A 15,132-nucleotide genomic window follows, 5' to 3' on the forward strand; every position below is an offset into this window, starting at 1 on the left:
TGAAGGTGCGGCCCACGGTTTTACCCAGTTATCGATAACTGACTCGCCTACGCGGCCTACGAAAAAGGCTGAACACCCCCGCTTTGTCTCTTCCCGAATAAGGTGATCCTAGTTAGTTGCTAACAAAACTCGAAGGTCGCTTTCTGAACACTTTAAACGCTAACCAGGTCACATGGTCGTACCAGCGCTAAGAGCGAGTGCATAATCAAACATCATTTACCACAGCGTTGTAGCCTTTTCTAGCATTAAGACTATTTGTATATATGCATGCCTCAAGAAATGAGAAAGTTCAGATTAACGGTATGTCAAAACTATTCCCACTGGTCTATTACCCAACTATAATTAAAGACTACAAATATGCAAAACGTCAAATATGATTTTCAAATCCCAATAGATTCAGGCATTTTAAATGCAAGATAAATGATTAGAGGAAAAGCACTGCATCCACCATTTGCAATAAAATTATGTCACCAAGTAAGGAACAGTCTAATAATAAACCGTAAATTCATCAATATGCTGTCAAAAGTGATAAGAGTACTGTCGAAGAAGATGTCGACCAATCAAATATTATCACCATTACATGAATAAATGGAAACTGTATCCACACAAAAATCAAGATTGTGCAGTATTTGAGTTTACACAATTCCCATTCCAAATTTCATTCTAAATGGGCTTTTCAGTGTATAGCATGTTGGTGATCCAAGATATGGTTTCCCTCCTGTTATGGTTTACCATGGTCTGTAACACCTACTAGGATGATACGAATTAAACAGGCTACTTTGAACCAAAGAGAATTGAATAACTACCAATTACTTAGTAATACTCTGTACAGCCTCGATGGAAGCAAAATGTGTATCAGTTATCAAAACACCATCGAATTTCGATAAACCAACCCAAATAAGTTATGACTTCTCCTATTTACCACAGGAGCCAATAAGACAACTGACCACCTTGTCATGTAATGGACCTGCTCGCATGGTGCTACATAATATTAATTTTATATTAGACTAGTAGAATAATAAGCAACAATCAATTATAGGCTCAAAGAGACGTTTCACAAATAAACGAAGCCGGTCAATATCACACTTTACAATATTGTATTTCCAGTCATCTGTCACAAGCTCCATGACTGACAAGTTCTATTTAAAATAATGATAGATTTGAATGTATTTCGTTCAAAATGGTTCGTTTCATTCTTCGTTCTGCTCTTTCGGATTAACCCTCGTGCCTCTTCTTATCTGACCCCAACCAATCAATCTGAACAAACAAAATGCCCAACTAGTTTATATCGTATATTATTTGAATGATGTATTTATTGTACAGAAATTAATTTTTAATACTTCATAAATGCTTCAGAAATTAATTTTTAATACTTAATAAAAATCGGTTTTCTTATTGTTTTTCAAGATACACAAGAAGCCGCTGTAATGCAGAACAGGGGTGTGCAACCTGCGACACACAAGAAAACATTGTGCGGCTTACGAATACATGCCAATTTCAAGTGGAATGGGGCTCATGAAACGAGTTTTTAACTTAGTTTAATCTGGTACGTTAGGTTAGATTCCAATCCCTTTGGGTTGCAAAGCCTATACCGTACCTGAGTCCAATTTATTACCCATGTTTATGATGTTACAATGCCCTAACAGGTGGTAGCTTGTGCGAAACGAACAACACATGTCATAGGATCAATTACCAAAATTTTGGTGCCTGCAACTATTAGAAAGCCTATGTTAAATAAACATTTGGCCCACAGAATTAGCCATTTAATTGTATATGGCCCTCCTGTATTGAGGTTGCACACTGCTGATGTATATACTATATAACCAATCCAATATATTATACCCAAGAAAAGAAGATGGGTACATGGCATAAACCAGGAAACAAACGTAAAAAAACTGATGAAAAGAGTGAATATCATAAGTACATAGAGCAGTAAAAAATTTGAATCTATGACCATAATCATCTATCTATCACCTGACCTAGCTTTATCACCAGCGGAAGTTGGACTCGTTAAAATCTATCATGATGACACAAACATACCTCCAATGTTTATCAACCCGTCGACTGAGGGCAATTTTTTCACCAACGTCTGTACATACTGGACCAGTCAACATTACTTTAGCTAAATCAGCCCTGATAGCCAATACTCTGCCTCCAGTTGAAAGAGAACCTATATTTACCATCAAAACCTCATTTTTTGCAAGTTTTTGAACCTGAAATAAACAAATGTCATCATGAAATAAAGAAATTATCTTCTTTCAGACCGGGTATGTTTCCCCAACAGAGTCATTAAACGAAACACAAAAAATAAGATATTAAATACATACGAATTTTACTGTCATTTTTACGTCTACTCAAATAAGCAACTGGTCACAATATTCTTAATTAATATTATACACGTCAAAACACTGTTGCATGGGAAGCACGTAATGAATTGACAAATATTCCTGTTAAATTGTTCATTTTAATAAACCCTGTTGCAGATCAAGATTGTGAAAAACAACTAGAAGCAAAGTAATCAAATAAATCTAACCCTGATGTAAACTTTTCGCAAATGTTACTGAAAACGAATGATCACTTACTCTTGCTCCTTTTTTGTCTCCTTCAGTTTTGACTCCTAGTAAGCGCCGAAGTAAGAAATACGAGATTTCGATTTCAGTAAATATATCAGGCAATGAACCAACAGCTCCAAGTACATGACCCACCATTCTATCAGCCCTGCAGAGAGTTGGATCCACTCTTGTTCCAACACCTTGGTAACAAAAACAACCAGATCATTCAATTTTCACCAGCATAGTATTATCAACAGAAAGTAAGCGTGACAATAATGAGATATTTTGACAGCATAATAAAAATAGTAAAATACACATACATGATGCATGTTGACGATAGACTAATCTAAACTGAGCTATCAGTGACTGTAAGCGGCTTATGGTTGATTAATTTTAATAAGAATTAGGGTTTTTAAACTCGTAAACCAGCTTATAAGAGCCAACACATCAAAACGTTCTTAAAATAAGTATAAAAAATTTGGCAATAGTGAAGTATAGGAAGAATTTTTCTGGGGTCAAAGGTCGGAGAAACGTCTCATGAGCCATTCCAGTCTTTAGAGATCACCCTCGCCAGCTATTGTCCACGAACGAATCGAGTTGGGAATGTTTTCGTCCATCTTGCGAATTATGTTACTAAGGGGTGGCACATTATAAAATACTCCCATAGCGCCTGTCTTGTGCCATTGTTCCTCGCGCCAAAAAGGGGCTTTTCAGTGGTACGCAGCCAGAGTAAAAAAACAGTGAAGTGGTGCGCGGTCAGTAAAAGGTTGAGAACCACTGCTTTAGCAGTAGTTATGGGCCCTCCAGTTCATTTCAATCTACTCACCAATCAAACCACCAGGAACAGCATATTGCAAGTCATTGTGTTCTGCAAATAATGACATAACTTTCGAAAATATAGGACGAACTTCAAGTTTTCCTTCAGAATCTTTTGATACGATTCCAGGTCGAATTTCTATTTCTTGACCAACCTGTCCGTTACAAGTCGAGAATTACAAATTACAATTATTGTTCATTTTGACACTGTAAGACGAAGTGTGGGCACGATGTCCCCACTCCTTGCGCAGGGTTGACTGGGCAGGGAAGAATTCGCACTTCATAGTTGAAAGTAGTATTACTAACATTTTCTACTTACCGGTATTCTTTCTGTATTATTGTATACATAATTATGCACTGTACGATATATAGAGTGTGGGTGCACATAAAACTAGCTAACGATCCATTAAATATTGAACAACAAATGAAAACAGTTTATATGGGTAACGGAAGGGGTACTAATGTACAAAAATTGGTTGGGAACTAGTGGCCAAGTTGAACGTTGGACCGAGCTACAACCATGTTTGGAGTGAAAAACAAAAAACACAATTAAGCAAATTGATATTACCTTCAAAACACCTTTCAATATACTTCCACCAGCAACACCACCTTTCAAATCTATTACTTCGCAACCAGGTTTATTTACATCAAAAGATCGAATAACTGAAAATAGGGTATGATTAGCCAACCAGCCAATTTATTACATCAACCCTATATAAAACATTTATAACTAGAAATATATGGAGAATTCAATGCATGTTGAATAATTAGGTGCTTTGCTCCTCTCTTTGAGATGGAAGACTTAATCATAATCTTACAGTAGTAGTTTCCTGGTATAATTTGAAAAACGACACTTTTTCTAGCGATACCCTGTGATTTTTTTTAATTTTGCAGGCCTTTAAGATAGCAATTCGACAATGACATCTAATTCAACATAGGCACATAATCTGAGAAGTATTTTTAGCCTCAAACAGGACAGAAAAACAAGGTAGCGCAAGTTGCTTTTATGCATATTTTTCAATAAAATTTCTTACCAATCAACCTTGGTTGTGATGTGAAGTCTCTGACAGGAATAGGAATCTTTTTCACAATATATTCACAAACAACTTCTATGTTATATTTGAGTTGTGCCGAGATAGGAATAATTGGAGCACCTTCTGCTACTGTACCTATAATAAAACAATGTAAACAAATAATATTATAGGCAATGAATAGTAAACTTACTAGCATTGGATAGAATGGGAAAGATTATAAGATGACTTCAGCATATGGCAAACCATGGCCTCCAGTCCTGGTACCAGTCCATGTCAGGTATGGGAATAGTTGAGCAGGTATTAGTCTTAGGTGACTGGGGGAAAGACATTTGTCAGCGGGTTGGTGAACCACTCTACAACAGCAGGGCGTCATGTAATCAATTCTCTTACACATGATTATCCTCCACAAGATTGCAAACTTGCAAAAGGTAATCAGTGCAATGTTGAGCGTGTTCCAAGAAGAATGTGCCAACCGTCGATCAAAAGATTAGAGATAGTATTAACTGACATGTTTTTGAAATTGAATTATCTCTTTCTTACGAGCATGCAGCAATACAGACATAGAAAGAATCCATCACATATAGTATCTCGATAAAACAAGTTATGAATAGCAAACAGTGAATAATTCACAATCGATGTGTTTTAAAAGTTAACTATAACAAGATACAAGTACAACCATAATCAACAACAAGCTAGCATGAAATCCAAGTTGATTTAACCACTAAAGTCATCTAAAGCCATCTAAACTACCATCATCATAATACCCTACCTTGAACAAATTTTTCAATTTGTTGATATTGCTCTCTCGCTTGACTTTCTTTGACCAAATCAATTTTATTTTGTAATATAATTATGTGCTTCAGTTTCATAATTTCGATTGCAGCAAGATGTTCTGAAGTTTGTGGTTGAGGACAAGATTCATTTCCAGCTGAAATAAACAGTAAACATATTATGGTTCATATAAACTAGATATTCCAAAACATTGGTAAAAAAGTCAACTATAATATCACACCAAGCCAACCTCATATATAAGTCGACCCCCTAAATGATGAATTCATAAAAATTCGCATAAAAGCAGACCCTACAAAACGTAACACGTCAATCACGTGTATGACAAACAATCACAGACTGTTATTGCTGTCATGCCAAGCGCTTGGCGTAATTTTGTGCTTGCTCATCGTGAGAACTTGTAGCTGTTGGAATGAAGTTGGCATAATGTCATATCGTTGGTACTTGGTAGTTTGATCATAGTTAAGTGTGTATAAGGCAAATTTCTAGTGCGTTCAGTTATGTGCATAGAAGCCCAATTTTTAGTGTGATCAAGGTCATGTGTGTATATGCCACCCTTTAGTTTGGCAACTTTTTTTTCGGTTTTTGATTCTGCTTATACGCAAGGCTGTACAATATTTCAATAGTCACTTGCCACCCTATAGTTGAAATAAATGAAGATAGAAGGTACTCTTACCAATTAATAAAAGTGCAGCATCCATAACAGCAGCTCCATTCAACATGGTTGCCATAAGAATATCGTGACCGGGACAATCCACGAACGAAACATGACGAACTAATTTGAAAGGTCCTGTACATCCAGGTATATTACAGGGAAATTCATCTTCTTTGTTGCTACTGCATGCACAATAACATTCTGGGCGTGGTCCCTCTGTTTTATAAATCTGAATATATAAAAAAAATGTTGGACGGATTAAAAACACTAGCCATTATAGCATTCTTGTTTTGATGTTTATGGTTGTTACTCAAATAGGCTGAAATATGAATGAAACTAAACTCCAATTTCTTCATTCATCCAAGAAACTCATGTCAGAATTGAGCATGGCAAAATACAGTTTTCAATGTTTAAAAAGGTGAACAAGGAAAAAACATAGTTGAGATACAAAATTTAATTCGCATAAAACTAGACATAATATTTCAAATATAAAACATGATTTATACAACTACTTTAACAACATCACTCTTGAACCTATTCAGGTAAACATTCTCAGTATTGATACAGCATCACTGCATTAGAGTCTGCATAATAATCCACAAACAGAGCAGTTCCCAAAGGCCTACATGTTTACAAACTTTAAAAGTACATGTTACCGATCACAAAATTGAATTGAGTTTTCATATATGTGTGCCATGAGTTTTTTTTTCTAATAAGTTGGTGCCGCACGAACAAAAAGTTTGGGAATCGCTGTACTAACACAAAATTATAAGAAAAGTAGTAAGTTCCGCAAAACTCCAATGAAATTGAATCAATTTTTAAAATTAGGTAAGATTCTGCAGTATTCTCCACTGACTTTTGCATTTGCATATCCCAGTTTGATTGTAATATTTCTTTCCAATTCATTCTTGAATCTGACAGTATGAACTCCAGATATCGCTTTCACAACTGTGGATTTTCCGTGTGCGACATGTCCTATTGTTCCTATATTTATTGTAGCTTGTCTGCTGATAACTTCGGGTGTCAAAGGTGTCAATACTTTAGGGTCCTAAGTAAAAAGAAATATCAATTAATTTAGTTGAAGATAAGAGTGTCATATGACATTGTAGAGCAGTAGTAGCGTAATTTTTGGATTCCGCAGTCAGATGGAGGTTAAGATTGACATATACAAAAATTGTTACGCTGCCCCCACTAGAAGTAGCCTACTTGAGGTAAGAAACTACACTAGACCCAACATAGGTCTGTAAGTTGCATTCCGTATTTTGCTCGTTGAGTACGTTTCACAAAAACTTAATAACTGTTTATGTTTAGTGCAATTGCAGACTTGTTATTGTGTTAAGTGTGCCTTATTGCAGTACGGTACTGGTATTGCTGTATTAACATTCCATGCTCAAAAACGGTGAAAAAGCACAATGAAAAATTTCAACTCACAATAGCAATACAGCAATAAGCTGCACGAAAATTAAACAAGCTCGTCTCATATTACGGTACCAATTAATAAACAAAAAACAACTTACCAACGTATCTAAATTTTGTTTTAATAACTTGGGAACTTTTGGCTCAATTACGATTTCACCGTTTAAATCCGTCATTGCTTCTGGCATGACTTGATACACAAAATGCAAATAAATAAGCTGAAAATGAACAGAAAATCGCAATTTCACAAAAGAAAACAAGAATTTTCCTACAAAATTCCACACAAAGCAAAGGAATATCGAAATCAAAAATTCTAATTCCAGACTTCAGAACCAAATAAAATACATAAAATGATAAAAGCATGATGAAATAACACGATCTTTTCAGAGTCATGCCAGATTTAATTTGTTTGTCTTTCAGTGTTGTGCGATCTTCATGCATACAAACAACATTTCTTGAAAATATAAATAATATAACATAATTTAGGTCAAGAAAATGAAAAAATATTCACATTCAGCATGTAATATATTTTTATTTTCATTTCTTTAAAATAATATGATATGTTACTATGAGAATTTGGCAACGACATAACCCATAAACAACAACGCCGCTAGATGTCAATAAATTATTTCCACGAAATAGCAAGTTTATAATATAATAATATATAATATATTATGAGTATATTTTGATTTTCCCGCAAAAAAAAAAATCATACACAAAACACAAACAATGAACACACAGAAGATTGAGAAAATCGGAGAAACTGGCAAAACCTTTTATAAAGGTTTAATACATGTAAATATGCATGCGCCAGTTTACCCACATTCAACACACAAACATACTTTCAAAATAAAAAAGACAAAGACACGAACGGGTATCGTTCGGGCGTCGAACTTGTGTAACATAAACACTCTCTGGGTCCCAATTAACAAATACATTTTAATAAATACATTTTGATTGGATGGTATGCATGGCTATGGTATGTGTAAACATACATAAACATGTAAACATGTAGGATGTAAACATGTACATGTAAACATATATACATACATACATACATACATACATCATTGCTTTTGCTACAAAAATATGAAATAAAAAACACTCTCTGACGTAAAATGGTGATGCTTCAGTTCAATTTCATTGCAAAAATATTTATTTGTTTGCTTTCGTTAGATCATAGTCTAACCGTAAATATATACTACTAGGTAGTTGTACCAGGTTAGGGTTCAGGTTGTGTGACACCTTGGTGCACATACTTCAAGAGCGCTAATTAGTTTTTCAGTTATTGGTTTTCAGATGCATCGAATGGATAGTGGAGGAAGACGTAAGTTACCAGCGGTTACGTGAACAACCCTACGACGGCGGAGAGTGCAGCAATCCTCTCACACATAATTGTCCACGCATGGAATTCGAACCTGTGATTCCACGCAGGATGATCATTGGTGCGGTGGCGAGCGTATTCCTAATGCTTAGCATGCCTGTGACATCAAGATAGTCAAAATAGGCAATTACATTATACTCTTTCAGAAAAAGACTTTTTATTAGCAAAATCATTCAAAATATTTTCAAAGTCTTTTTTAGAAAACAGTACAAAAATGTTAATCTGAATTTCTGAAATAAAGCAGAACGGAAGAATTTGATTGCTAATAGTGACATAACGATAATTTACTAAATTTACCGTGCATAACAAATTAATATTATAAGAAAGATTATTTCACTTTTTATTTCACATTTTCAGTAATATTTTGTACCTCATACAGAATACAGAAAAATGCACCCACTATAGCAGGTTTGGGTCTCAATTTGATAAAATCGGCTTGAAACCGGCCCTAGTTGCAAGTTTGTCTGAAAGGCAATTTTATTCCCAGGAGATTTTTGAAAAATGAGGTAACCAAAAAAGACACTTAATCCGATGACCATGAGAGTTAATCGTTCTCTTGTTGCAATTTATGTATGCTATGTTCCCGCTTATTAAGTTTTAGTTTCGCCCTTTGGTTTTTACTGTTCAAAATGTCGGGGTTTGACGGAAGCTTGCAGAATAACGTAGGGGTTCGACACGATCGCAAAGGTTAAGATAAGAGCCTCTGGGAGTCTTGCTACGAGCACGAGAGTCTTGCTACGCCACTGCTGCCGAGCCTAATAAAAACTAACGACTACACCAGCTATTTCGTGGAAAGAGATTATGTTATTGGACACGAACTGGACATAACGATCGTTTTTGACATTGTGTTGTTTTGAACCCGAGGTTCGGTGGAGCTATTACAGGGGTTCGACGAAGGTCCTCTTCTAGATTTTTTTTTGTCTTAATCCCTATGAAATAAATGTTTATCATGAATTCATTATATTATCCAGCAGTTCAATTGTGTTAAAATTACTATAGTTTACCGCATATATCCAAACTTCAACAGCAAGACATTTCATAAAACAGTATATAACTCGGTATAGTTTCTCGCAGATATAATATAAGTTTTTTTAGGCCCGTCAATGTTATACTTTGGATACATTGAAAACTCGATGTATCATCACAGATGTCGCGGGTGTTCTGTATGATATCGTTTTCAGATTCTTTCTGCTTATAGCTACAAAATATGTTAGGTTGTTATGTCAAACCTCTGGGGTTCAAGCCTAATATTTTGTTGAATGACACCTTATTCAAATCTACTAATAAAATGTAGCTCAGTGTTAAAGATAAGTTGAAAATTGGAACTAAGTGTACATGAATGAATCTTATATCAGGGCGTGTAATAATTTCACTAAATGATAGAATTCACAGCAAAGAATAATAATATAGCAGTTTTGATTAAAAAATAGCATCACCCATCCTGGACGGCCTTAATAAACGGCCTGGACGGCGCTGAGTAAAATTGTATTTCTATTCTGTAAAACAATGTTTGAAGTCCGGCAATGGCGGACTTTGGCCATCAAGGCTTTCGAGGCATCAATTCATATCTTAACAAAGTTGCAACTTTTGCTTTGCGTATGTTCCTTTTTCTAGTCCCACAACTTTGTTGTAGCACAACACTGATTATTTCGGCACAGTGTATTGATATCTAATGTTGTTTATGAAAAAAATATGTCAACTAAAAATGTGCTCTGTCGGATGATTACACGCAGCTAACTGTTCTCTTGTTGCAATTTATGCTGTTATAACTAGTGGTGCACTCAGGCAGTAGGTGGTTGACACCCCTTTGTTATTGCATGTCCTTTAAATATAAACATAAAATCACAGACTATGCCCAACAAAAACTTAACAAATTTATACTGACTGTTGCTTTTTGTTAAACCGCACAAAATCATAAAATCAAGTTGCGCCTCTGGTTTTACCTGTTTAAAAACGTTGGAATACAACGAAAGTCCGCAGACGATTCGGCAGGTCCACAAACGTTAAGAACAACTGAGATATAGGAACATATTTTTATTAACGACGATATAATAACAACATGTGCTATTACTCTAAAACAGTGGTTTTCATATGGGATTCTGCCAGTACAATCCACGGGTTTCACAAGTTTTCATTCATATCCCAGAGTCTATAACAGTGCTGGTCAATCGTTTTTGGAATGGTAGCTTACCTACACCCTTTCTTAAAAACTCGTACACCCCGCCCATTCTACATTTTTAATACATAAGAAACTCAATTCTTGTGGTTGGATATATATATGTTTATGTCTCAAATTTCTGAAAACATTCTATGCTTCTGGAATGAGGCCGAACAAAATTAACAACTTCTATGATATCACTGGGAATAATATCCAAATCACTTTTCTGAGCCTTTTCATAACTTAGTTCAGTGCTCTTCAACAGGGGTTCCGCGGAACCCTAGGGTTCCGCAACACATGTAGTGGGGTTCTGTGAGTCTATAGGGTTCCCTAGGGCATAGGTTCTCAAAGTGCTCCGTACGGAGCCCCAGGGCTCCGCGAGAGAAACCCAGGGGCTCCGCGAGCTATTCGATTACTCTTCAAAATACTGACTCAAAATTTTGTAACTGTTCAAAGAAGCATTAACAGCTTTGATAACATCTGACAACAATATAGCCTCGAAATATGGTAAAGGGCCGGAATTAAAAAATGACATTATTTATGAGCAGTAGCGCAGCCAGGATTCTTAAAAGGAAGGTGGTTCAAAATTGGAATCGGAAATTTCCGCGCAACATTTTTCGCGATTAAAAAAACGGATAACGAGATTTCTGTTGCGTAAAATATTCAATCCAAGACCGATGGAGCATTTGACGTGTCTTGTCGGTATAATGTAGTTGTGCTCATCGTTACTCACGTTTGATTCGAGATTACTATTAGGATTACTAAAATGAAAGAATACTATTCTAAAATAACATAAAATATGTGATAAACTGCCAACTATAAATAAATTGGTGTCGTATTTTTGCGATCTTGGGATTTGTCAAACTTGATTTGTTCTTTCGCACTTGAGATTATTTTTAAGCAAGATATCGCTGTTTAAAAAATCACAATGTCTGGGGAAAATACGAACAATTGAAAATTATTTTATTGCATTCAGCTCCGTCGGTAGTTTCAGAATGAAAAAAGGTACATCGCGGATCGCGCGCACCATTGATTGCGTGCGGCTGTGTCGGTAGTTTCAGAATGAAAAAAAAGGTAAATCGCGCGCATAATTGACTGTGTTTCGATTTCGCAGCTACTACGATGAATACCTAACATAACACCAAATTTTGTGATTTACAATGTCTATAGAAGCGTTTTCTATCTGAGGTGAGTCTGCTGAAACCAAAGTGTGATCTTCCATTTTAAGTTTCAGTTTAAATATTTTAGAATGCCGCTTTCCAATCAAGAAATTTGAGTTGTGGATTTACCTTTTTACTGATTATTATTTTTAGCATTTCGTCGCCGATGACTATAATATGGTAACATGTTTTTCACATTGAACTCATAATTCTCCACGAGAACAAAAAAGCAATTAACGTCGTCATTGTGTAACAATACATGTATATGCCGAGGGAAATTTTTGATTTAGGTAGAATAAACAGCGGCGTAAAGATGTTTAAAACACGCCATGCTGACGGAAAAAATCGGCGATTGTAACAAAATGAAGTAGCGCACGTTACTAACGGCCTTTTAATTAAGTCTTCCAAAAATGTCAAAAAAGAAAAGATTCGATCCCTAATTTATTAATATGTTCGTCAAGTGTCAAATTTACAGCTTTAGTATAAAATTTAGATTTATTTATGACTTGTGTTAACCCTATTAAAAAAGGTTCAGCATTTAGAATAAATAAAGTACTCTTCACTTGCTCGGGAACAATAATCTGAAAGTAACAATTTTAAAATTTATTTTGGGGCTCCGCGAATAATATTCAACCTTTCAAGGGCTCCGCAACACCAAAGGTTTGAGAACCCCTGCCCATAGGCGTAGCCAGGGGGGGGGGGGGCAGAGGGGCCATGGCCCCTCCCCAAAAAAATTTTCAAGAATTCCATTCCTAATCCACCAGTTTTGTGGCATCTTGTCTCGTCACGCTTGCTGATTGTCATTGTTACGTCACAAAGACTTGACCGTTCGCTCTTATGAGCCGTATGGGAAAGACTGTTTCGCAAGCTTTCGGTCAGTTACTCGGTCTTGATTTGTTCTCGCCGGATTTTTATTCGAAACGCTTGGATTTTGATGACCAATTACTTCGATGGCTAAATTTAAACAGGCGAAATTAGATAGTTTTTTCCAGCGAAATAAAGACTCGCTTCCCTCAAATACATCAATAAGCGCTTCTCAGGCTGTGGATGCACCGGTTACGTCAGTTACGTCTATCACTTCTATTCCCGAAGATGAACTAATGATCAACGAAGGAAAAACAAACGATCTTGGATTCATTCTTAAGAAACATACACAGCTTACCGATGCGGAGAGATACAGGCTTCTAACTTCGGATGGTCCGAAAAACGTGACGATTCTGGATACTGTTAGACAAAGTCGTCGTAAATTTCTCAAAAAATGGCTTGACGATAACAGATTTTGCAGTTGGTTAGTTTACACCCAACTCTCTGATGGGGGTGGTTTGTGTAAGATATGCATAGTCATGCAAGCACGTTTGAAGCATGGAACTCTCAGGGACACTGCCTTTGTTACAAGACCATGCATTGACTACAAAAAATTTATGGAAAAGGCTGTAGCCCATCGAGACACAAATTACCACCGAGAATCAAATATAGCTGCGAAAAATTGTGTCAAAAGCATGGAAACTGGTCAAAATGTGCGTGCAAACATGGAGGCCCAATATGCTACGCAAACAAAAGAAAACAGACGAATAATGACTTCCATTGTCAAGACTGTCATGTTCTGTGCTTCGGGTAACATACCCTTGCGCGGACATTCCGGGGATAGTGGAAATTTGGTGAACCTTCTTCTATTTCGTATCGACGCAGGGGATGAAGATTTGAAAAGGCATTTCGCTCGAATGGCCGGAAACGCTAAGTATACAAGCCCGATGATACAAAATGAAATTCTCAAGGTAGCAAGCAACATGATAGTGCAAGATATCGTTATGGAGGCTAATAAATCGTTTGTGTCCGTAATAGCCGACGAATCATGTGATATTTCTGGGAAAGAACAACTAAGCATCGTTTTGAGGTATGTGAAAGGTGGTGAAGTGTGCGAGCGCTTCACAGGATTAGTGGAAATGGATTCTGTTTCTGCCGAATCAATTTCTTCAAATATTTTGACCCACCTCTCTGGTATAGGAGTGGATTTGCAAAAACTTGTGGGGCAAGGCTATGATGGTGCAACGACAATGGCAGGTCACGTCAGCGGTGTGCAAAAACGCATTCGTGATAAATACCCGCGCGCAATATTTGTGCACTGCGCTTCTCATTGTTTGAATTTGGTAATAAATGACCAAAGTAAAGTTGCAATCATCAGAAGCACCTGTGATATCATTCGTGAGACTATTCGTTTTTTCAGGGAGAGCCCTAAAAGGCGCGCGGGTTTAGGAATTAACATCCCTTTGTTCTGCCCCACCAGATGGTCTGAGAAGTACAAGAGCATCCGAATCTTCAAATGCAACTTCAAACGAGTACTTGAGGCTCTTGATTCTTTGGCGAGAGATGCTAACAGTGAGACGCGGGCGAAGGCTTTTTCTCTGAAATCTGCTCTAGAAAAGTCGTCGGTTATCTACGCCGTATGTTTGATTGGTCGATATTCGGCACTAATGGAGCCACTAGCGCGCGCACTTCAGGCGGTCGGAGTCAGTGTGCCGTCAGTAAAGAACCTCACATCCTCTCTTCAGAGCGTTATCGCTGAAGAACGCAATGACTCTGAAATCGCATTGAATATTTACAAAGAAGCTTGTGAAATAGCTGGCTTGAAGGAGTTGAAAATTACCCAGAGTAGTCGAAGTACAAGTTTATCGCGACAATGTCTGTGCTGATTCAGCATCCCAGTATTTTAAACGTTCCGTATATCTCCACTACGTCGACGGCTTGAGCTGCTCTATTCGGGAACGCTTCATTGATAACCCATCATTTTTTTCATTGCTATCAATTCTTCCACCGAACAAACCAGTTCACGTGGATGAGGTAGAGCGTCTGTATTTATTGGATAACCTCCAGAATGAAGTGAGACTGTGGAGAACTTCTTTAAGCTCCGACGTTAACGACGAATGTTTGGAGGGGCTTCTTCTGAGCGCTCGAGATTATCCAAGCGTGTACACCGCAATACAGATCGTTATGACGCTACCAGCAACCACCGTTGAGGCTGAGCGGTCTTTCTCCTGCATGAAACGGGTAAAGACATGGATGCGCTCATCAATGACGTCCAATCGCCTTTCTGATTTGTGTGTGCTTCACTGTCACCGTGAAATGGTCACCGAGGAGAAAATTAATCGAGTTGTGTCGAGCATAGTTAGC

At 36.9% G+C, this 15,132-nt stretch overlaps 2 protein-coding genes across 2 annotated transcripts; one reads left to right on the plus strand and one right to left on the minus strand.

The window, feature by feature from the left end:
* Positions 1–358: 358 nt before the first annotated feature.
* On the minus strand, positions 359–7,583 carry LOC120345992 (eukaryotic translation initiation factor 2 subunit 3-like). Its single transcript, XM_039415615.2, has 10 exons — positions 7,364–7,583; positions 6,703–6,894; positions 5,868–6,075; positions 5,172–5,330; positions 4,403–4,537; positions 3,937–4,031; positions 3,379–3,523; positions 2,583–2,752; positions 2,041–2,213; positions 359–1,257 (listed from the first exon to the last, which is right to left on the minus strand). Exons 1-10 carry the CDS (start codon positions 7,448–7,450, stop codon positions 1,191–1,193), a joined length of 1,431 nt encoding a protein of 476 aa, XP_039271549.1. The 5' UTR covers positions 7,451–7,583; the 3' UTR covers positions 359–1,190.
* Positions 7,584–12,914: 5,331 nt separating this feature from the next.
* Positions 12,915–14,654, plus strand: LOC144425711 (zinc finger MYM-type protein 1-like). Its single transcript, XM_078115233.1, has one exon. It carries the CDS (start codon positions 12,915–12,917, stop codon positions 14,652–14,654), a length of 1,740 nt encoding a protein of 579 aa, XP_077971359.1.
* Positions 14,655–15,132: the final 478 nt, after the last annotated feature.

This window comes from Styela clava, chromosome 8 (assembly GCF_964204865.1).
Source record: "Styela clava chromosome 8, kaStyClav1.hap1.2, whole genome shotgun sequence".
NCBI lineage: Eukaryota > Metazoa > Chordata > Ascidiacea > Stolidobranchia > Styelidae > Styela > Styela clava.

Bases quoted from the DNA above. Each gene is read 5' to 3' on its own strand.
- LOC144425711 (XM_078115233.1), top strand. From the start codon at position 12,915: ATGGCTAAATTTAAACAGGCGAAATTAGATAGTTTTTTCCAGCGAAAT.
- LOC120345992 (XM_039415615.2), bottom strand. From the start codon at position 7,450: ATGCCAGAAGCAATGACGGATTTAAACGGTGAAATCGTAATTGAGCCA. The intron at 6,895-7,363 runs GTAAGTTGTTTT...CTTTTTACTTAG, and splicing joins AACAAAATTTAGATACGTTG to GACCCTAAAGTATTGACACC. The intron at 2,214-2,582 runs GTAAGTGATCAT...TGTTTATTTCAG, and splicing joins GAGACAAAAAAGGAGCAAGA to GTTCAAAAACTTGCAAAAAA.